Here is a 23,022-nt window from a genome sequence, read left to right on the forward strand (position 1 = left end):
CATATATTTTCAGGTCTTCTGCCAGGACTTGTGTGTCAGAGATGGAAGTTCCCTATCAAAACTACTGGTTTGATTGGATCCTGTCTGGAAATTCCCTGTACGTTCAACCCTCGCAATAATTCTAGGACATCCAGTACTGTTTGGTATTTATTTCATGCAGATGACTATATTCAAGTTTTTAACAGTCAAGAAAATTCTTCAGTGTTAAAGGATTACAAAAACAGAACCTCGCTAGTCCCCGGGAATATCAGCTGTTCACTGAGGATAGACCCTGTGAGAAGAGGGGATGAAGAAAAATTGTATTACCCAGGAATAGCAGAAGATCAGGAGACTAATGCATGGACAAAAAATTATCAATTTACTGTTATTACTAAAGTCACAGGTAAGCATTTGTTCTTGGTGGGAGTGGGCTGGCTTGGGTTTATGAAAAGACCACTTTATCCACTGTTTGTGGTTCAGGGGAAGGAGCAGGGGCGGACTGACCATTTGGAAACTTGGGCACTGCCCGAGGGCCCGGGGTCAGAAGGGGGGCCCATGAGATGCCCACAGTACTTTTTTCATAGGCTTTTTTGAGTTTGGGCAAAAACATAGGGGCCCCATGATCCCCTATTGCCCCGGGGCACCATGAGTTGTCAGTCCGCCCCTGGGAAGGAGTTGTAGTGGCGGGACAAGGTCATCTAGTGACCAGGGTAGAGATTCCAAACAGTCCCCCCCCTTCCAAATCTATTAACATTATGTGTTAGCAAAAAAATCGCCCCTGAAAAAAATCAAACACTATAAAGGGGGCTATAGAGAGCTATAGGATTGCAGCACTGGGTCCCCGCCCTAGAGATGCCACCGGCTGTCAGATTGCCACTGTGCAGTGTCTGCTTACCTGCCCCACACCCATGTTCTTTGCTGGGATCCTTCAGTCCTGATCCAGGAGAGCTGCAGTGGCAAGAGGAGGAGCAGGAGGGGAGGGAGAACACAACCTGTCCCTCCTCCCGGCTCTCTCCTCCTCTCCAGATCTGGCATGTCCCCTCCAGAGCTAAGTAAACAGGAGTAGTGAAGCTGCTGACAGCTTGTCGGTAGGAGCTTTCCATGCAGTGCCCCCTCAGCTCACATGACACCACTGCGCACAGGGCAGCCTCCCCTCCTGCCCACCCCATGTCTTGGCCCTAGCTGTAGTTTATATACTGTGTATATGTGCTATTTGGACTTGAGCACAGACATTCTTTCAGTTCTATTAAATGTACTTTTTATTTTTTTTGTTTACAAACGTTTTTATTGAGAGGCAGACTACAAAAACCGCACATCATTTAGGTTAATTGGATCCTGTCTACATTGTCCCTCGTATGTGTATGTATGAATGAATGTGATTTAGGGACCTTAGATTGTACACCCCTTGAGGGTTAGGGACTGAAGTGAATGTACAATATATATATATATATATATATATATATATATATATATATATATAAAGCGCTGCGTAAATTGACGGCGCTATATAAGTACCTGTAATAAATAAATAAATAAATAATCATTGCACAATAAGAAAAAAAGGCACATAGGTAATTTACAGTAATATAAAAACAATCATAAAAAAATAAAGATCAAGTACATGAAAGAGGTAGGCAGCATATAGGCAGAACAACTGCATGACCAACAAAGAACCAATACAAATCAGAATACGATAGACATTCAATCTAACATTAAGTGTCGATGTGTTTTCCATCCATCCCATTTTCTGTTGAATAAATGCATCCTATCCAATAGTGTATACTGAATACGCTCCATGAGCATGACCATATCGACTCTCCGCGAAACAGAGGCCAAGGGGACTATCGGTGACTAACAATGAAGGGCAATGACCCATAGGGTGGAAACGCAAATAGTGTGAATTAGCCTCATTAGGTTGGTTGGAAACCCTGATATGGATGCACCCAGTAAGCAAATTTGCAGTGACAAATCCACCGGAGAACCTGCCAAGGCAGAGGCCACCTCCAAAATCCTAGTCCAGATCAAGAAAAGACCAGGGCAAGCCCAAAACATATGCACAAGGGATCCAGCAAGGCCACAACCCCTAAAACAGAGGTGTAACGTTCCCGGAAACATGACATGTAGTCTAGAGGGGGTATAATACCAATGGGTTAAAACCTTAAGGGCCGTCTCATAGACCGAAGGAGCTCTAGAGCCCCTATATATATTAACCACCATGGAGTCCCAGTCTTCATCTGAGAATGTAATATTACAATCAACCTCCCATTCCAGTCTATATGAGGGAGGTGAGGGATAAATGGCACTTGAGAAAGAGCAATATAAATCTGAGATAAGACCCCCTAGGTGAGTCACGGCAGATCCATTCAAAATAAGTAATCGGGGACGAGGGCGTCAATCCAAAATGAGAGCTAAAGAAATGTTGTATTTGCAGATAACAATAATGTTCATGAAGAGGGATATCAAAAAGAGTACATAACATATCAAAGGATATAAAAGACCCACCTCTCTGAAAATCCGTTAGTCTGATAAGAACTCATTCATATCACCAGCGAAATGCCTGTGGACTTTGTACTTTCCTTGGCCATGGCGCTTAGGCTAGGTCCCTTGCTTGCCCTTCTGGCAAGATCCTGGGGAATACGGAGCAGCCCAAAATCTCATAAGGCATTCTTGCAATTGATAGGTTTCTGGTTTCACGGCGACTCCTTTCTCTTGAAGCATCCTATGGAGCCACCCTTGCATACAGATGTAGCCCAACTCCCATAGGAGCTGCAGGAATATTATCCAGGTTTTCCCCAAAAGCTTTGCCCCACAGCCAGGCAAATAGGCTCATTCACATGTTTCTTCAATGACCAGTCTAGGGGTGTTAGTTCTGTTGGAGAACTTGGATAGGGTAGAGGGATGTGAGTGGGATACTCAAAAACAAGAACTATGCACACTTGAGGAGGACTTGAGTATTCTTCAGGACAAGCTATGGTAAAGTCCATGCTTGCAACAAACAGTGGACTTCAGCTTTAAGGCAGTAGTAGTAGTTTAGCTGCCAAGAGCAGTTTCCCCTTTAATAAGGTGGATGGATGGACAAACCTCTTCAGGACACCAGCCAGTGTCCCCTTTAGCTACATCCACAACTGACTCCCTAGCACCAGAGGGATTAAAGCAGCATAAAGTCTCTAAGATCCCTTAGGGGTGTCTGTACTCACAAGGCCCAAGAGCAGCTGGATGCCTTCCTTCAGGATACCAGACCAGATATTTAGTAGACGGCCCCGCAGTCAGCTTTAGCTGAACCCAGATTTTAGCATTCAGGCCCTCAAGTCTCCCACCTGAGGCCACATGGCAGTAATTGCTGGGGAGGGCAGCCCTCTCCAGGCTGGACCAATGCTATACAGGAGAAGACCCAGAGCCCAATGTGCTCACAAAATATATACAGTTACCCAGCATGCCATCAGAGCCAGTCTCTCTGGTATAGTACAGTATGGGCAGCAAAAAACAACAAATACCATTCTCATCTTTGGTTTGACATGGTTTGAGTGCTCCCCTAGGCTTCCAGTTTTCTATCACCAACCGTGGTCTCAATCCAGGTGTATGACATAGCAACTGGATCTGGGATACATGACTTCTGGTGGATGCGCCATCTCAGTGATCCCAGTGGCTGCCATCCACTCACCCTTCCGACTGTCCTGAGGCTCCTGGGCTGAGCAACCTACTGTTGGGTCGAGGATTATGTGCCATCTTCCAGCTTCTAAAATTTAGATGTACAATCCAAATGCACACGTTCCTGCGTTAAAAATGGCTGTGTGTATAAGTGGGTGCTGCAGCGACAGTCGGCTGGAACTGAACAGAATCAGCAAGTGAGAATGTCACAAGCACACCTGAGGATCACCAATATGGGTCCAAAAGTTTTAATGAACAATCGCATCGTAAGGAAAATAGGGGGTGAAAATGGGGGGCAGTTTTCTAATGAGCAGAGTCAACAGGTGTATCTGATCTACCTTAGTCATGTTTGAACTAGATGGACTTTTGTCTTTCTTCAGCCAGACTAACTATTAGAGATGAGCGAAGAAATGAAAAATTCGATTCGGCTGATTCGGCGAATTCCAGTGTGAAATTCGATTCGATGCGAATTTCTCCGCTACGAAGATGACTTATTTAAAGGGTTTCTAGGCTTCAGAGAGCCTTTAAATTAGTGCAGAACACTGTACCTTTAATTTAAATGCCCTTGGAGATGAGGAAGGAGAAGGAGAAGGAGAAGGATGAGAAGAAGGAGAAGGAGAAGGATGAGAAGAAGGAGAAGGAGAAGGGTGAGAAGAAGGAGAAGGATGAGAAGAAGGAGAAGGATGAGAAGAAGGAGAAGGAGAAGGATGAGAAGAAGGAGAAGGATGAGAAGAAGGAGAAGGAGAAGGATGAGAAGAAGGAGAAGGATGAGAAGAAGGAGAAGGATGAGAAGGAGAAGGATGAGAAGGAGAAGGATGAGAAGAAGAAGGCTGAGAATAAGGAGAAGGATGAGAAGAAGGAGAAGGAGAAGGATGAGAAGAAGGAGAAGGATGAGAAGAAGGAGAAGGAGAAGGATGAGAAGAAAGAGAAGGATGAGAAGGAGAAGGATGAGAAGAAGAAGGATGAGAAGAAGAAGGATGAGAAGAAGGAAAAGGATGAGAAGAAGAAGGATGAGAAGAAGGAGAAGGATGAGAAGAAGGAGAATGATGAGAAGAAGGAGAAGGATGATAAGAAGGAGAAGGAAGAGAAGAAGGAGAAGGAGAAGGATGAGAAGAAGGAGAAGGATGAGAAGAAGGAGAAGGATGAGAAGAAGGAGAAGGATGAGAAGAAGGAGAAGGATGAGAAGAAGGAGAAGGAGAAGGATGAGAAGAAGGAGAAGGATGAGAAGAAGAAGGATGAGAAGAAGGATGAGAAGAAGGAGGAGAAGGATGAGAAGAAGAAGGATGAGAAGAAGGAGAAGGATGAGAAGAAGGAGAAGGAAGAGAAGAAGGAGAAGGAGAAGGATGAGAAGGAGAAGGATGAGAAGAAGGAGAAGGATGAGAAGAAGGAGAAGGATGAGAAGAAGGAGAAGGAGAAGGATGAGAAGAAGAAGGATGAGAAGAAGGATGAGAAGGATGAGAAGAAGGAGAAGGATGAGAAGAAGGAGAATGATGAGAAGAAGGAGAAGAAGGAGAAGGATGAGAAGAAGGAGAAGGATGAGAAGAAGGAGAAGGATGAGAAGAAGGAGAAGGATGAGAAGAAGGAGAAGGAGAAGGATGAGAAGAAAAAGGATGAGGAGAAGGAGAAGGATGAGAAGAAGGAGAAGGAGAAGGATGAGAAGAAGGAGAAGGATGAGAAGAAGGAGAAGGATGAGAAGAAGGAGAAGGAGAAGGATGAGAAGAAGGAGAAGGAGAAGGATGAGAAGAAGGAGAAGGAGAAGGATGAGAAGAAGGAGAAGGATGAGAAGAAGGAGAAGGATGAGAAGGAGAAGGATGAGAAGGAGAAGGATGAGAAGAAGAAGGCTGAGAATAAGGAGAAGGATGAGAAGAAGGAGAAGGATGAGAAGAAGGAGAAGGATGAGAAGAAGGAGAAGGAGAAGGATGAGAAGAAAGAGAAGGATGAGAAGGAGAAGGATGAGAAGAAGAAGGATGAGAAGAAGAAGGATGAGAAGAAGGAAAAGGATGAGAAGAAGAAGGATGAGAAGAAGGAGAAGGATGAGAAGAAGGAGAATGATGAGAAGAAGGAGAAGGATGATAAGAAGGAGAAGGAAGAGAAGAAGGAGAAGGAGAAGGATGAGAAGAAGGAGAAGGATGAGAAGAAGGAGAAGGATGAGAAGAAGGAGAAGGATGAGAAGAAGGAGAAGGATGAGAAGAAGGAGAAGGAGAAGGATGAGAAGAAAAAGGATGAGGAGAAGGAGAAGGATGAGAAGAAGGAGAAGGAGAAGGATGAGAAGAAGGAGAAGGATGAGAAGAAGGAGAAGGATGAGAAGAAGGAGAAGGAGAAGGATGAGAAGAAGGAGAAGGAGAAGGATGAGAAGAAGGAGAAGGAGAAGGATGAGAAGAAGGAGAAGGATGAGAAGAAGGAGAAGGATGAGAAGGAGAAGGATGAGAAGGAGAAGGATGAGAAGAAGAAGGCTGAGAATAAGGAGAAGGATGAGAAGAAGGAGAAGGAGAAGGATGAGAAGAAGGAGAAGGATGAGAAGAAGGAGAAGGAGAAGGATGAGAAGAAAGAGAAGGATGAGAAGGAGAAGGATGAGAAGAAGAAGGATGAGAAGAAGAAGGATGAGAAGAAGGAAAAGGATGAGAAGAAGAAGGATGAGAAGAAGGAGAAGGATGAGAAGAAGGAGAATGATGAGAAGAAGGAGAAGGATGATAAGAAGGAGAAGGAAGAGAAGAAGGAGAAGGAGAAGGATGAGAAGAAGGAGAAGGATGAGAAGAAGGAGAAGGATGAGAAGAAGGAGAAGGATGAGAAGAAGGAGAAGGATGAGAAGAAGGAGAAGGAGAAGGATGAGAAGAAGGAGAAGGATGAGAAGAAGAAGGATGAGAAGAAGGATGAGAAGAAGGAGGAGAAGGATGAGAAGAAGAAGGATGAGAAGAAGGAGAAGGATGAGAAGAAGGAGAAGGAAGAGAAGAAGGAGAAGGAGAAGGATGAGAAGGAGAAGGATGAGAAGAAGGAGAAGGATGAGAAGAAGGAGAAGGATGAGAAGAAGGAGAAGGAGAAGGATGAGAAGAAGGAGAAGGATGAGAAGAAGAAGGATGAGAAGAAGGATGAGAAGGATGAGAAGAAGGAGAAGGATGAGAAGAAGGAGAATGATGAGAAGAAGGAGAAGAAGGAGAAGGATGAGAAGAAGGAGAAGGATGAGAAGAAGGAGAAGGATGAGAAGAAGGAGAAGGATGAGAAGAAAGAGAAGGAGAAGGATGAGAAGAAAAAGGATGAGGAGAAGGAGAAGGATGAGAAGAAGGAGAAGGATGAGAAGGAGAAGGAGAAGGATGAGAAGAAGGAGAAGGAGAAGGATGAGAAGAAGGAGAAGGATGAGAAGAAGGAGAAGGATGAGAAGGAGAAGGAGAAGGATGAGAAGGAGAAGGATGAGAAGAAGGAGAAGGAGAAGGATGAGAAGAAGGAGAAGGAGAAGGATGAGAAGAAGGAGAAGGATGAGAAGAAGGATGAGCAGAAGGAGAAGGATGAGAAGAAGGAGAAGGATGAGAAGAAGGAGAAGGATGAGAAGAAGGATGAGAAGAAGGATGAGAAGAAGGAGAAGGATGAGAAGAAGGACAGTTCTGTGACAGTTTCTGTCTATTTCTGACAGTTCTGGGACATTCACTCCATACAGCGGTTTCAACCGCTGTATGGAGGGAATGTCATAGAACTGTCAGAAATAGACTATTAATGACAGTTCTGGGACTGTCCTTCCATGCAGCGGTTGAAACATTGTATGTATTTGTTTCCATAAATGGATCCATTTATGGAAACAAATACATACAATGTTTCAACCGCTGCATGGAAGGACAGTCCCAGAACTGTCATTAATAGTCTATTTCTGACAGTTCCATGACATTCCCTCCATACAGCGGTTAAAACAGCTGTATGCAGTGAATGTCCCAGAACTGTCATAAATAGTCTATTTCTGATAGATCTGGGACATTCACTCCATACAGCTGTTTTAACCGCTGTATGGAGGGAATGTCATGGAACTGTCAGAAATAGACTATTAATGACAGTTCTGGGACTGTCCTTCCATGCAGCGGTTGAAACATTGTATGTATTTGTTTCCATAAATGGATCCATTTATGGAAACAAATACATACAATGTTTCAACCGCTGCATTGAAGGACAGTCCCAGAACTGTCATTAATAGTCTATTTCTGACAGTTCCATGACATTCCCTCCATACAGCGGTTAAAACAGCTGTATGCAGTGAATGTCCCAGAACTGTCATAAATAGTCTATTTCTGATAGATCTGGGACATTCACTCCATACAGCTGTTTTAACCGCTGTATGGAGGGAATGTCATGGAACTGTCAGAAATAGACTATTAATGACAGTTCTGGGACTGTCCTTCCATGCAGCGGTTGAAACATTGTATGTATTTGTTTCCATAAATGGATCCATTTATGGAAACAAATACATACAATGTTTCAACCGCTGCATTGAAGGACAGTCCCAGAACTGTCATTAATAGTCTATTTCTGACAGTTCCATGACATTCCCTCCATACAGCGGTTAAAACAGCTGTATGCAGTGAATGTCCCAGAACTGTCATAAATAGTCTATTTCTGATAGATCTGGGACATTCACTCCATACAGCTGTTTTAACCGCTGTATGGAGGGAATGTCATGGAACTGTCAGAAATAGACTATTAATGACAGTTCTGGGACTGTCCTTCCATGCAGCGGTTGAAACATTGTATGTATTTGTTTCCATAAATGGATCCATTTATGGAAACAAATACATACAATGTTTCAACCGCTGCATTGAAGGACAGTCCCAGAACTGTCATTAATAGTCTATTTCTGACAGTTCCATGACATTCCCTCCATACAGCGGTTAAAACAGCTGTATGCAGTGAATGTCCCAGAACTGTCATAAATAGTCTATTTCTGATAGATCTGGGACATTCACTCCATACAGCTGTTTTAACCGCTGTATGGAGGGAATGTCATGGAACTGTCAGAAATAGACTATTAATGACAGTTCTGGGACTGTCCTTCCATGCAGCGGTTGAAACATTGTATGTATTTGTTTCCATAAATGGATCCATTTATGGAAACAAATACATACAATGTTTCAACCGCTGCATTGAAGGACAGTCCCAGAACTGTCATTAATAGTCTATTTCTGACAGTTCCATGACATTCCCTCCATACAGCGGTTAAAACAGCTGTATGGAGTGAATGTCCCAGAACTGTCATAAATAGTCTATTTCTGATAGATCTGGGACATTCACTCCATACAGCTGTTTTAACCGCTGTATGGAGGGAATGTCATGGAACTGTCAGAAATAGACTATTAATGACAGTTGTGGGACTGTCCTTCCATACAGCGGTTGAAACATTGTATGTATTTGTTTCCATAAATGGATCCATTTATGGAAACAAATACATACAATGTTTCAACCGCTGCATGGAAGGACAGTCCCAGAACTGTCATTAATAGTCTATTTCTGACAGTTCCATGACATTCCCTCCATACAGCGGTTAAAACAGCTGTATGCAGTGAATGTCCCAGAACTGTCATAAATAGTCTATTTCTGATAGATCTGGGACATTCACTCCATACAGCTGTTTTAACCGCTGTATGGAGGGAATGTCATGGAACTGTCAGAAATAGACTATTAATGACAGTTGTGGGACTGTCCTTCCATACAGCGGTTGAAACATTGTATGTATTTGTTTCCATAAATGGATCCATTTATGGAAACAAATACATACAATGTTTCAACCGCTGCATTGAAGGACAGTCCCAGAACTGTCATTAATAGTCTATTTCTGACAGTTCCATGACATTCCCTCCATACAGCGGTTAAAACAGCTGTATGCAGTGAATGTCCCAGAACTGTCATAAATAGTCTATTTCTGACAGTTCTGGGACATTCACTCCATACAGCGGTTTCCGGCAAAAAGTGTATGTGCAGAGTTCCTCTATTCTGCAGATACACTTAGAGGAGCTCTGCAGATACACTTAGAGGAGCTCTGCACATACACTTTTTTCCGGTTTGGAATTATTCTTATTTTCATCCTACTTCTTCTTCTTCTTCTTCATCCTCATCCTCATCCTCTTCTTCTTCTGAGGATGAGGATGAAGAAGAAGAAGAAGAAGAAGAAGAAGTAGGATGAAAATAAGATTAATTCCAAGCCGGCAAAAAGTGTATGTGCAGAGCTCCTCTAAGTGTATCTGCAGAGCTCCTCTAAGTGTATCTGCAGAATAGAGGAACTCTGCACATACACTTTTTGCCGGCTTGGAATTATTCTTCTTTTCATCCTACTTCTTCTTCTTCTTCTTCTTCATCCTCATCCTCAGAAGAAGAGGATGAGGATGAGGATGAGGATGAGGAAGAAGAAGAAGAATGAAAAGAAGAATAATTCCAAGCCGGCAAAAAGTGTATGTGCAGAGTTCCTCTATTTCTGACAGTTCTCTCACAGCTTCTTCACATGTACAGCGGTTGAAATATCTGTATCCTAAATGGAAACTAATAGATACAAATTGTATCTATTAGTTTCCATTTAGGATACAGATGTTTCAACCGCTGTACATGTGAAGAAGCTGTGAGAGAACTGTCAGAAATAGAGGAACTCTGCACATACACTTTTTGCCGGCTTGGAATTATTCTTCTTTTCATCCTACTTCTTCTTCTTCTTCTTCTTCTTCTTCTTCTTCTTCATCCTCATCCTCATCCTCTTCTTCTGAGGATGAAGAAGAAGAAGAAGTAGGATGAAAAGAAGAATAATTCCAAGCCGGCAAAAAGTGTATGTGCAGAGTTCCTCTATTTCTGACAGTTCTCTCACAACTTCTTCACATGTACAGTGGTTGAAACATCTGTATCCTAAATGTAAACTAATAGATACAATGTTTCAACCGCTAAACATGTGTTCCTTCTGTCAGAGAACTGTCAGAAATAGCGGAGCTCACTGCAGGGACACTTTTGCCGGCTGATCGGGAAATGTTCGATTCGCGCACCCGAAGTAGGCAAAATTTCGGTTTCGACACGAATCGAATATTTCCTGAAATTCGACTCGAATTCCGGTTCGCCTAGTTCGATTCGCTCATCTCTACTAACTATATGTATGTTTGTTTTTTTTTTTTTTTTTATTACACACTTCTCCTTTACCCAATTAATATCACCTAAAAGTAATCCAAAATGACTAGAAATAATTGTATAGTGAAATATACATCAATAGGTAAGAAAAAAATATAAATAATTTTAAAAGTCCCAAAAGTGCACATATGCCAGGTGATCCACTATTTCTTCAAGTCCATGCAGGTGATACGGTGGGTGTACGTTATAGCCACTGGTAATAAAACCCAAAATAGCTGAATTGCCTCCTCGCCTCCTTACCGTGACCCAATGGGCCAATACGCCTGTGAGATCACAAAAGGATCCTCCACGGTCAGATTCCCCTCTGTGGTATCCTTCCAAATAGTAAAGACCCCTTCAGTGGTATGCGTTATACATCTCAGGTCCCCTCCAGATATGCGTAACCGTAATACAGCCAAGTCACATATGGATCATAATAATGACAAAAAAAAGAGAGATCCTCCATAGTGTATTACCATCAGGGGCGGACTGACAACTCTTTCGGCCCCCGGGCAATAGGGGATCATAGGGCCCCTGTGTCCTTGCCCAAACTCAAAAAGCCTATAAAAAAGGTACCAGAGACATCTCATGGGGCCCCTTACTGACCCCGGGCCCTCAATAGGGGATCATGGGGCCCCTGTGTCCGTGCCCAAACTCAAAAAAGCCTATGAAAAAGGTACCAGGGGCATCTCATGGGGCCCCCTACTGACCCCGGGCCCTCGGGCAGTGCCTGTGTTTCCAAATGGTCAGTCCGCCCCTGATTACCATTTATTGCATAAAGAAAGCCATAGCACCACCAATTGCCCACTCACTTGGTATCAGAGAAAACAAGCATTCAAAACCACATGCTATGGGTGTAGTTTGCATGGGTTTCGGGTGTAGCAAGATGGCGTCCACGCTGGAAATACATCACCACAGACTAACTATATGTATGTTTTGCTTTGTTTTTTGATTTTTTGTTTTTTTATTCCACGCTTCTCCTTCACCCTAATGTCTTTCAGATACTCCAAGCATACCGGAACTTACTGGAAATGGAGAAATGGTGGAAGGACGTCCTGGAATATTTGAATGCTCTGTGGTGCACACATGTGCCTCCAACCCACCTTCCCTAAAGTGGAACAAACCTGGCCAAAGCCAGAGACGATCTGAAGATCAATCTGAAGGAAAATGGAGAGAAATATTAACACTCAGATATGTTCCTTCAATAGAAGATAACAAAACACAGATTCAGTGCACAGCAACTTATCATAATGGGATGACATCATACAATGCGAGAAACCTGAACATCAGATGTACCAGTATGTATTGCAGTCCATTAAAAGCTTTAGCTTTAAGCAGAAAGTTCCCCGTTATTGAGCCCCCACACCTTTGGGCCCCATCACATGTTCACTGAGGGTGAATGAATCGCTGTAATTTAAAACACATTTACGTAGAATTATATAAATCTAGTGGTGTAGCGCTACTACATAAATAATAATACAACCCAGGGGCGGACTGACCATTTGGAAACTAGGGGACTGCCCGAGGGCCCGGGGTCAGTAGGGGGCCCCATGAGATGCCCCTGGTACCTTTTTTCATAGGCTTTTTTGAGTTTGGGCAAGGACACAGGGGCCCCATGATCCCCTATTGCCCGGGGGCCCCATGAGTTGTCAGTCCGCCCCTGATACAACCACATATAATAATACAATAATAATAAAAAATGTGAAAAAATTCATAAACTGTGACAAATATAAAGTGATCTGATCCTCTCTGGGATCTTTCAAGTGACAAGAAACGTGAAAACACGTGGTCCCAACTGGACCAAATTTGGTGAGCACACAAAACATAAATGGACAAGCAAACAACCCAAATCCCTAAGTGGGATCAGTGGCTAGAAATCAGCCAAATAAAAAACAAACCAAGTGACACATGAAAGTGAATCCCTTAAAAGAGGGATATCTCTCTCTCTATCCATTCAGTCGTATCCAACCCTTGGTGATTGCATGGGCCGTCACTTGTAAGTGACTTTTTCTATGAATTCTCTTAACAATTATTTTACAGGGTAGGTTGCCAGGTCTTTCCCCAACCCCCACCATGCAGGAGATCCCACATGGCCAGGGATGAAACGAGGACAATTTAGACAGGAGCCAATTAACCTACCAGCATGTCTTTGGAGTGTGGGAGGAAACCCACGCAAGCACAGAGAGAACATGCAAACTTAAAAAATAGCAGTAGGACAGGTGCAATATTGCTCACACAAAGTGGTTATTAGAAAATCCAAGCGGAGTAATATAATTAGTAATTACAAAAAAGTTTTATTCGATCACATGGATCATAAAGAGGTTAGACCAGCAATGGGCAAACTACGGCCCGGCGGACCATTTAATCCGGCCCGTGGAGCGTGATACTGTCAGGATGGCTGTCAGGATGTGTGTAGGCGGGGCAGCGTGACGAACGTGAGGGGAGCTAGGCTCCTCTCACAGTCCGCCCTGAAGACCGGAGCGGGAACACGGCGAGAGGAACGCGTGGAGCAAAGGTAAGTGAATTGACACAGGGGGGACTTGGCTTACTACTTGGGGGGGAATAGTACTATGGGGGATGAAATACTATATGAGGGATGAATTAATATGGGGAATGAATTAATATGGGGAATGAATTACTATAGGGGGGATGAATTACTATAGGGGGGATGAATTACTATATGGGGGATGAATTACTATGGGGGATGAATTACTATATGGGGGATAAATTACAATGGGGGATGAATTACTATGGGGGATGAATTACTATAGGGGGGATGAATTACTATATGGGGGATTAATTACTATGGGGGATGAATTACTATGGGGGGTGAATTACTATATGGGGGATTAATTACTATGGGGGATGAATTACTATATGGGGGATGAATTACTATGGGGGATGAATTACTATGGGGGGTGAATTACTATATGGGGGATGAATTACTATGGGGGGTGAATTACTATATGGGGGATGAATTACTATGGGGGATGAATTACTATATGGGGGATTAATTACTATATGGGGGATTAATTACTATGCTTACTATGGGGGAATATTACTATACTTACTATGGATGACACATACACATCATTCATCTACTCTTGGTCCGGCCCCCCGGTCCAATATATGAACCCATTGCGGCCCTCAAGTCAAAAAGTTTGCCCACCCCTGGATTAGACAGAGACATGGTAAACAGGTCATTATAAAATCACTAAGTTAAAAACATTCGGCGTCTCCAGATCTAATAGTTATTCAGCAATCAGGAATCCACATAAGGCAATGAAGTTCCTAGCTACTGGATCAAAGAATTTTCATATTTTCCATACGATATCTGCATAGGGAGATCATTCTTCAAAAAAATGTTTTTGGTAACCACCACAATGAATAGAATGACTTCCTAAAATGGAAAAACCAGAAAAGAAAGGATCATAGTAGAGGGAACAAAAAATAGGATATATGCACTAACAAAGTAACCCCATATCAGGTATATATGTTATTCCATTACCTTCTCATAAGCTTGACCATCATGAAAGGATAGATATATGGCCTTCCTGGGTAACCACCCCAGATGGAAATGTATCCACAGTAGTAAGTATTTTTTATGTTAAGTATATTGGGTTTATAAATCCACACTAATTATTAGTGAGACAGAGATATTAATATGACACATATTTACATGTCATGCTAGGTGGCTATTTCCTCCCATTTTTTGTTCAGATCATGCAAACTCCATGCAGGAGGCACCATGGTTGGGAATTGAACCCATCACCGATTTACTGCACGGCAGATGTGCTAACCACTAAGCCACTGTGCCACCCGAAAGAGGGATATAACTCCTATATAAAGTGACTCATGCTCAGTGGCAACTTCAAAAAGAACTCCAAATATATATAAAACAAATGTAGGAAAAAAACAACAATCCTCCCCCAATTAATATCACCTAAAAGTAATCCAAAATGACTAGAAATAATTGTATAATGAAATATACTGTACATCAATAGGTAAGAAAAAAATAAAAATAATGTTAAAAGTCCAAAAAGTGCACATATGCCAGGTGATCCACTATTTCTTCAAGTCCATGCAGGTGATACGGTGGGTGTACGTTATAGCCACTGGTAATAAAATCCAAAATAGCTGAATTGCCTCCTCGCCTCCTTACCGTGACCCAATGGGCCAATACGCCTGTGGGATCACAAACGATCCTCCACGGTCAGATTCCCCTCTGTGGTATCCTTCCAAATAATAAAGACCCCTTCAGTGGTATGCGTTATACATCTCAGGTCCCCTCCAGATATGCGTAACCGTAATACAGCCAAGTCACATATGGATCATAATAATGACAAAAAAAGAGAGATCCTCCATAGTGTATTACCATCAGGGGCGGACTGACAACTCTTTCGGCCCCCGGGCAATAGGGGATCATAGGGCCCCTGTGTCCTTGCCCAAACTCAAAAAGCCTATAAAAAAAGTACCAGAGACATCTCATGGGGCCCCTTACTGACCCCGGGCCCTCAATAGGGGATCATGGGGCCCCTGTGTCCTTGCCCAAACTCAAAACGCCTATAAAAAAGGTACCAGAGACATCTCATGGAGCCCTTACTGACCCCGGGCCCTCAATAGGGGATCATGGGGCCCCTGTGTCCTTGCCCAAACTCAAAAAGCCTATAAAAAAAGGTACCAGAGACATCTCATGGGGCCCCTTACTGACCCCAGGCCCTCAATATGGGATCATGGGGCCCCTGTGTCCTTGCCCAAACTCAAAAAAGCCTATGAAAAAGGTACCAGGGGCATCTCATGGGGCCCCCTACTGACCCCGGGCCCTCAATAGGGGATCATGGGGCCCCTGTGTCCTTGCCCAAACTCAAAAAGCCTATAAAAAAAGGTACCAGAGACATCTCATGGGGCCCCTTACTGACCCCAGGCCCTCAATATGGGATCATGGGGCCCCTGTGTCCTTGCCCAAACTCAAAAAGCCTATAAAAAAAGTACCAGAGACATCTCATGGGGCCCCTTACTGACCCCGAGCCCTCAATAGGGGATCATGGGGCCCCTGTGTCCTTGCCCAAACTCAAAACGCCTATAAAAAAGGTACCAGAGACATCTCATGGAGCCCTTACTGACCCCGGGCCCTCAATAGGGGATCATGGGGCCCCTGTGTCCTTGCCCAAACTCAAAAAGCCTATAAAAAAAGGTACCAGAGACATCTCATGGGGCCCCTTACTGACCCCAGGCCCTCAATATGGGATCATGGGGCCCCTGTGTCCTTGCCCAAACTCAAAAAAGCCTATGAAAAAGGTACCAGGGGCATCTCATGGGGCCCCCTACTGACCCCGGGCCCTCGGGCAGTGCCCGTGTTTCCAAATGGTCAGTCCGCCCCTGATTACCATTTATTGCATAAAGAAAGCCATAGCACCACCAATTGCCCACTCACTTGGTATCAGAGAAAACAAGCATTCAAAACCACATGCTATGGTTGTAGTTTGCATGGGTTTCGGGTGTAGCAAGATGGCGTCCACGCCGGAAATACATCACCACAGACTAACTATATGTATGTTTTGCTTTGTTTTGTTTTTTTTTTGTTTCTTTATTCCACACTTCTCCTTTACCCTAATGTCTTTCAGATAATGCAAGCATACCAGAACTTACTGGAAATGGAGAAATGGTGGAAGGATATCCTGAAATATTTGAATGCTCTGTGGTGCACACATGTGCCTCCAACCCAGCTTCCCTAAAGTGGAACAAACCTGGCCAAAGCCAGAGACGGTCTGAAGATCTATCTAAAGGAAAATGGAGAGAAATATTAACACTCAGATATGTTCCTTCAATTGAAGATAACAAAACAGAGATTCAGTGCACAGCAACGTATCATAATGGGATGACATCATACAATGCGACAACCCTGAACATCAGATGTAAGTATTGCAGTCAATTGAAAGCTTTAAGCAGAAAGTTCCCCGTTATTGAGCCCCCACACCTTTGGGCCCCATACAGGTAGCAAGAAAAACATAAGCACTGATTGTGAAGGTCATAGACACATTTTTATAAAGAAAAAGTGAATGCGACTTTCATCACACGTTCACTGAGGGTGAATTAATCACTGTAATTTAAAACACATTTACGTTGAAGACTGCGGTGAATGTTAGGCAAATATCAGATACGCTGCTTTATAAATATTATTAATAATATACAGGATTTATAGCGTGCCGACCATTTGTTTAGAACGTTACAAAATGGGGGGCACAGTACAGTTTAAAAAACATTTAACCCCTCGCCTATTGGGCACTTACACCCCCTTCCCGCCCAGGCCAATTTTCAGATTTCAGGGCTGTTGCACTTTGAATGACTATTATGCGGTCATGCAACACTGTACCCATATGAAATTTTTATAATTTTTTTGATACATATAGAGCTTTCTTTTGATGACCTGCTGATCAGCTGTGTCCAATCATAGCCTAGAGCAATATGTTGGCAATCAACACAGAGACACAGTGGGAGTCTGGTGGCGAGCCCTGGCCAATGATTCCTGGTCGGGACCTGGTGATCGGCTGTGTCCAATCATAGCCTAGAGCAATATGTTGGCAATCAACACAGAGACACAGTGGGAGTCTGGTAGCACGTCTCAGCCAATGATTGACTTGCTGATCGGCTGTGTCCAATCACAGCCCAGAGCAATGTGTTGGCAATCAACACAGAGACACAGTGGGAATCTGTCGGCAAGCCCCGGCCAATGATTCCTGGCAGGGACCTGCTGATCGGCTGTGTCCAATCACAGTCCAGAGCAATGTGTTGGCAATCAACACAGAGACACAGTGGGAGTCTGTCGGCAAGCCCCCGCCAATGATTCCTGGTCAGGACCTGCTCCTCGGCTGTGTCCAGTCATAGCCCAGAGCAATGTGTTGGCAATCAACACAGAGGGAGTCTGTCAGCAAGTACTGGCAAATGATTCCTGGCCGGGACCTGCTGATCGGCTGTGTCTAATCACAGCCCAGAGCACTGTGTTGGCAATTAACACAGAGACACAGTGGGAGTCTGTCAGCAAGTCCTGGCCAATGATTCCTGGTCGGGATCTGCTGCTCGGCTGTGTCCAATCACAGCCCAGAGCAATGTGTTGGCAATCAACACAGAGGGAGTCTGTCAGCAAGTCCTGGCAAATGATTCCTGGCAGGGACCTGCTGATTGGCTGTGTCTAATCACAACCCAGAGCAATCTGTTGGCAATCAACACAGAGACACAATGGGAATCTGGCAGCACGTCTCGACCAATGATTCCTGGCAGGGGCTTGCTGATCGGCTGTGTCCAATCACAACCCAGAGCAATCTGTTGGCAATCAACACAGAGACACAGTGAGAGTCTGTCAGCGAGCCCCGGCCAATGATTCCTGGCTGGGACCTGCTGATCGGCTGTGTCCAATCACAACCCAGAGCAATGTGTTGGCAATCAACACAGAGCTCTGTACAGAGGGAACAATCTGTGTTTCTCATCCCTGCAAAGCAAAGACCTCTATTAGTAAAAGCAGCACATAATACGCACATTACACATGGTTAACCCCCTGCAAGCCAGTGTCATTATTACAGTGACAGTGTGTAGTATTATCACTGTATTAGTGTCACTGGTGACGTCAGTAGTAGTTAGTCAGGCCTCCCTGGGTGTTAGATGGCCTTGTTTTGGCAGTGAATGCACTTTTTGCATATAAGTGAAAGCTGGCACGTCACTGTGGTAGAAGAATCCCCCCTATAATGGCTCCACTTTGCTGAGTTTAGCACACAAGTTGTCAAACCAATAGGCCAAGTTCTGCTGGGTACCGCATAGTTTGGCTAGGAAGCTGCTGGAGAACTGTGGGGGGAAGACTGTCAGGCTGCAGTGGAGAACGCAAGCTGGATGGTATGGCTGGGCAGCTTTTGGGTAAGTTCTGCAGTCTTCGGGAGTCACCGAGGATGACGTCAAGGCGTTGGGTTGAATGATGCTAGACTTTATTTAACCTGGAAGACTGAAATTAAGTCATGATGGAGAAGACGTACCGTAGGGAATGGTGTAGGAGAGGAGAAGAGTATTGCAGCCAGAGCTGCATTTTTATGTCAATTAAATCTGGGGCACCATTAACTTCCCTGGAGGTATTCCTGAGTGTAGCTCGGGGTAAAGTTTCAGCACCACAAGCGGTAACCCCCCCGAGCTGCACTCGGGATTACCCTGCAGCGTTGCTCCAGGATCCCTCTTGCACTTACCTTGTCCTGCGCTCCCGCGATGTCCCCCCTGCAGCATCCCCGGCCATCTCCTCCGGCCGATGCCGGCATCCATCTTCCGGGTTCCGGTCCCTGCAAACGTCGGGACGTACGGGGGATGGAACGGCGGGAAATTCAAAAATATTAAAAGTGACATTCACTCAACACACTACAGTCACATAGTATAACATTCCTGTATCAAACCATTTCACATACATTTTGTCCCGAGTGCTTTGTCCGGCGCCCTGCCTGCATTTTTACTGTTCTTTCTGCCTGGAAACTGAGAAACGTCCATGGCGTCCAAAAAGCGTCCCTTTAGGTCAAAAGCGGTTTTAGACCGGCTAGAGAACAGCGATAGTAAATCAGAACCACTTGCAGAATTGAGTGATAATGATTCGTGGGGGAAATTCGTCATCAGACACTGAAAACGATTCTGCGACTGAGCTCAGCGATGTGCGAACTTGGCGCTCTATTTCACATTTTAGTGTTTTTGGTTTGATTATTAAATTAAATTTATTATTATTATATTATTATTTTTTATGATTATTTATTAAATTATAATTTATGATTTTGTGTTTCAAGTTTTATCCTACCCGGGATGTTTACTAGACTCTTGTCCGTACAGATTTCAGTGAGTTGTTCCTAAAAATTACAGGCCTACAATAAAAAAACGACATATTTCCATGCAAAAAAGTGACGCTTTGAGCACAGAAATACGGACATAATCAGACTGCTAGGGAGGTTAAAAAAAAACACCAAAAAATCCAAGCGCTAAAATCCCAAATTGTAAGAAGCCAACCAATCCTCAGCTGCTGATGCCACACTAAAAGCAGTGATGAATAGAATCCAGAGGAACAGTGATCAAGGAGAGGCTTGTAGTTGTGATAACCCAGCAGTGCACTCCAATAAAAGATATACATTTATTCCAATAAAAGAACAGTATAGTCATCCAATAACAGCAGTATTTAATGCCACAACATATTTCCATGCAAAAAAGTGCCGCTTTGAGCACAGAAATATTGACATAATCAGACCGCTAGGGAGGTTAAAAAAACGAAACAAAAACAAAACAGGGCCCTATAGTTGGCCGTTGGCATGAGATGGAGGCTAAATGTATGACTACAAGTCAAGTGTCAGATGATTATTATTTGAAGCCACTGATGTATGAACATGCATTACCCAAAAATCAAACCTCTTCAATTCTTCCCTTGTAAAAACTATGCCAGGGGAGTTGCCTGCTGTCTGTTGTCATATCAGATCTTCACCCAATCCAGTCAAGACTACAACTGGGTGACAATCATGTTATATCCATGAGTTCCTTGACCTTGAACCTGTAATGGGCTCCTTGGCCTTCCCTGTCTTGTTTGTATGTACATTGCTCAATATTCTGTAAGTACTCATTGTACATACTAAGGCTCTTATATATGTCTTCTACATGGCTAATAAAGACTCAGATGGTAAAGATGTCAAGTCTACTTTATTTCTGATTCTGGGGATCTTGGCTGGAGTCTTCCTTCTGATTGTGATTGTCTACGTTTATAAAAGGTAAGACATTTACCGAGGCAAAGACCAGTGACCCAACATGAGTTTTTTTCTGGCAAGGTGACACGGTGGGAATGTCGACATTCAGGAAACTGTGTATCAGGAAAAAAAATCTATTTGTACCTCTCTGATCATATAACATATTATTATTTATTTATTACAGGTACTTATATAGCGCCATTAATTTACGCAGAGCTTTATATATATTGTACATTCACATCGGTCCCTGCCTTCAAGGGGTGTACAATCTAAGGTCCCTAACTCACATTCATACACACACATACTAGGGACAATTTTGACTGAAGCCAATTAACCGATTTCCCACCGCTCTATAGCCGAAATACTGTTATGGGGCGGCAGGGGTGTGCATTCACTATATCTGGCCTCCTCAGACCCCGCATTCACCATATCCGCTCTCCCTGGACCCTGCATTCACTATATCCGCTCTCCCCGGACCCTGCATTCACTATATCCGCTCTCCCTGGACCCTGCATTCACTATATACGGTCTCCCCGGACCCTGCATTCATTATATCCGCTCTCCCGGACCCTGCATTCACTATATCCGGTCTCCCTGGGCCCTGCATTCACTATAACTGGTCTCCCTGGACCCTGCATTCACTATATCCGCTCTCCCTGGACCCTGCATTCACTATATCTGGTTTGCCCGGACCCCGCATTCACTATATCCGGTCTCCCCGTACCCTGCATTCACTATATCTGGTCTCCCCGGACCCTGCATTCACTATATCTGGTCTCCCCGGACCCTGCATTCACTATATCTGGTCTCCCTGGACCCTGCATTCACTATATCCGGTCTCCATGGACCCTGCATTCACTATATCCGGTCTCCATGGACCCTGCATTCACTATATCCAGTCTCCATGGACCCTGCATTCACCATATCTGCTCTCCCTGGACCCTGCATTCACTATATCCGATCTCCCCGGACCCTGCATTCACTATATCCGCTCTCCCCGGACCCTGCATTCACTGTATCCGCTCTCCCTGGACCCTGCATTCACTATATCCGCTCTTCCAGGACCCTGCATTCACTATATCTGGTCTCCCTGGTCCCTGCATTCACTATATCTGGTCTCCCCAGACCCTGCATTCACTATATCCGCTCTCCCCAGACCCGGCATTCACTATATCCACTCTCCCCGGTCCCTGCATTCACTATATCCGCTCTCCCCGGACCCTGCATTCACTATATCTGGTCTCCCCGGACCCTGCATTCACTATATCTGGTCTACCCACTCTACATTCACTATATCCGCCCTCCCCGGACCCTGCATTCACTATATCCGCTCTCCCGGGCCCTGCATTCACTATATCTGGTTTCCCTGTCCCTGCATTCACTATATCTGGTCTCCCCGGACCCTGCATTCACTATATCTGGTCTCCCCAGACCCTGCATTCACTATATCTGGTCTCCCCGGACCCTGCATTCACTATATCCGGTCTCCCCGGACCCTGCATTCACTATATCTGGTCTCCCACAGTACACAGAACACAGAAATGCAATTATTTTAGTAAATCTATCTATCCATTCAGTCGAATCTGACCCTTGGTGATTGCATGGACCGTCATTCGTAAGCGACATCTTCCATGAATTCTCTTAGCAATTATTTTACAGGGTAGGTTGCCAGGTCTTTCCCCAACCCCCACCATGCAGGAGATCCCGCATGGCCAGGGATGATTTTTAATAAATATAAAATACATTTTCTCATCAGCAGTTAGAGCAGTCTAGTGACTTCTATTGAGCACTGGTTAATCTTGTAGAAGGAGTTTTCATTCTGCTCTGGTAGGACACAGGACCCCTGACCCTCTGTCTGGACAGTGCTGATTGGCTCTGTGCTGATCACATGCACTCTCTAAGAAAAAAAACCTCACTAGCAATACACACCAAACTGAGTATGTGCAGAGTAACTCCATACAATAGGTCTTATTAGGAGATAAGAGGGGGGCACAAGAAGAAGGGGAGGATCAGAGAAGGCAGGATCAAACAGCCTTTTTACACAATGCAGAGGATTAACCCCTTAGGTTCCACAGTGAGTATAACAAGCATGCTTTACTGCATCTACAGACTGATTGTACTGCTGTGGGTTTAGTAACAATTTAAGTATGAATTTAAAGCTATATTTATTGAGGAGACATCAATATTACTGCTAAACATTATCATTACAATTATAACTATCTTTTATTTTCTATTTTTTAAATAGAAATAAGGCACGTCAGACATCATCAAGCCTGGAGGTACATTATTTAAAGGAAATATATAGTGTTTCTGAATTCTATTTATTTAGTTACTGTGCTTGGGGTTAAAAATATTATATTTAAAAATATTAAATAAAAAAAAATAATATTTTATCAGGCAAATAAGAAATATTATCAATGAATATTTCATGTTTCGGGGAGTCCAGGGTGTACATGAGTGAATTGCCCATTGGTTGAATGGGAACATTTGCAAGCGAGGGTGTGCTTAGATGATCGTCATTCAAACCTACTCATTATCC

At 43.9% G+C, this 23,022-nt stretch overlaps 1 protein-coding gene across 1 annotated transcript in view; it reads left to right on the forward strand.

Annotated features, from left to right (window-relative positions):
• Window positions 1–23,022, forward strand: part of LOC149432753 (Schwann cell myelin protein-like) — a 50,594-nt gene that overhangs the window by 21,088 nt on the left and 6,484 nt on the right. The window contains exons 4-8 of the mRNA XM_089665008.1: window positions 14–382; window positions 11,742–12,038; window positions 16,365–16,655; window positions 20,411–20,507; window positions 22,729–22,762. Of these exons, the coding sequence (XP_089521134.1) occupies window positions 14–382; window positions 11,742–12,038; window positions 16,365–16,655; window positions 20,411–20,507; window positions 22,729–22,762 (1,088 nt within the window). The remainder of the gene's footprint in view (window positions 1–13; window positions 383–11,741; window positions 12,039–16,364; window positions 16,656–20,410; window positions 20,508–22,728; window positions 22,763–23,022) is intronic.

The sequence above is a fragment of the Staurois parvus genome, unplaced genomic scaffold (assembly GCF_062004578.1).
Source record: "Staurois parvus isolate SC_StPar_1 unplaced genomic scaffold, SC_StPar_1.0 ptg002113l, whole genome shotgun sequence".
NCBI lineage: Eukaryota > Metazoa > Chordata > Amphibia > Anura > Ranidae > Staurois > Staurois parvus.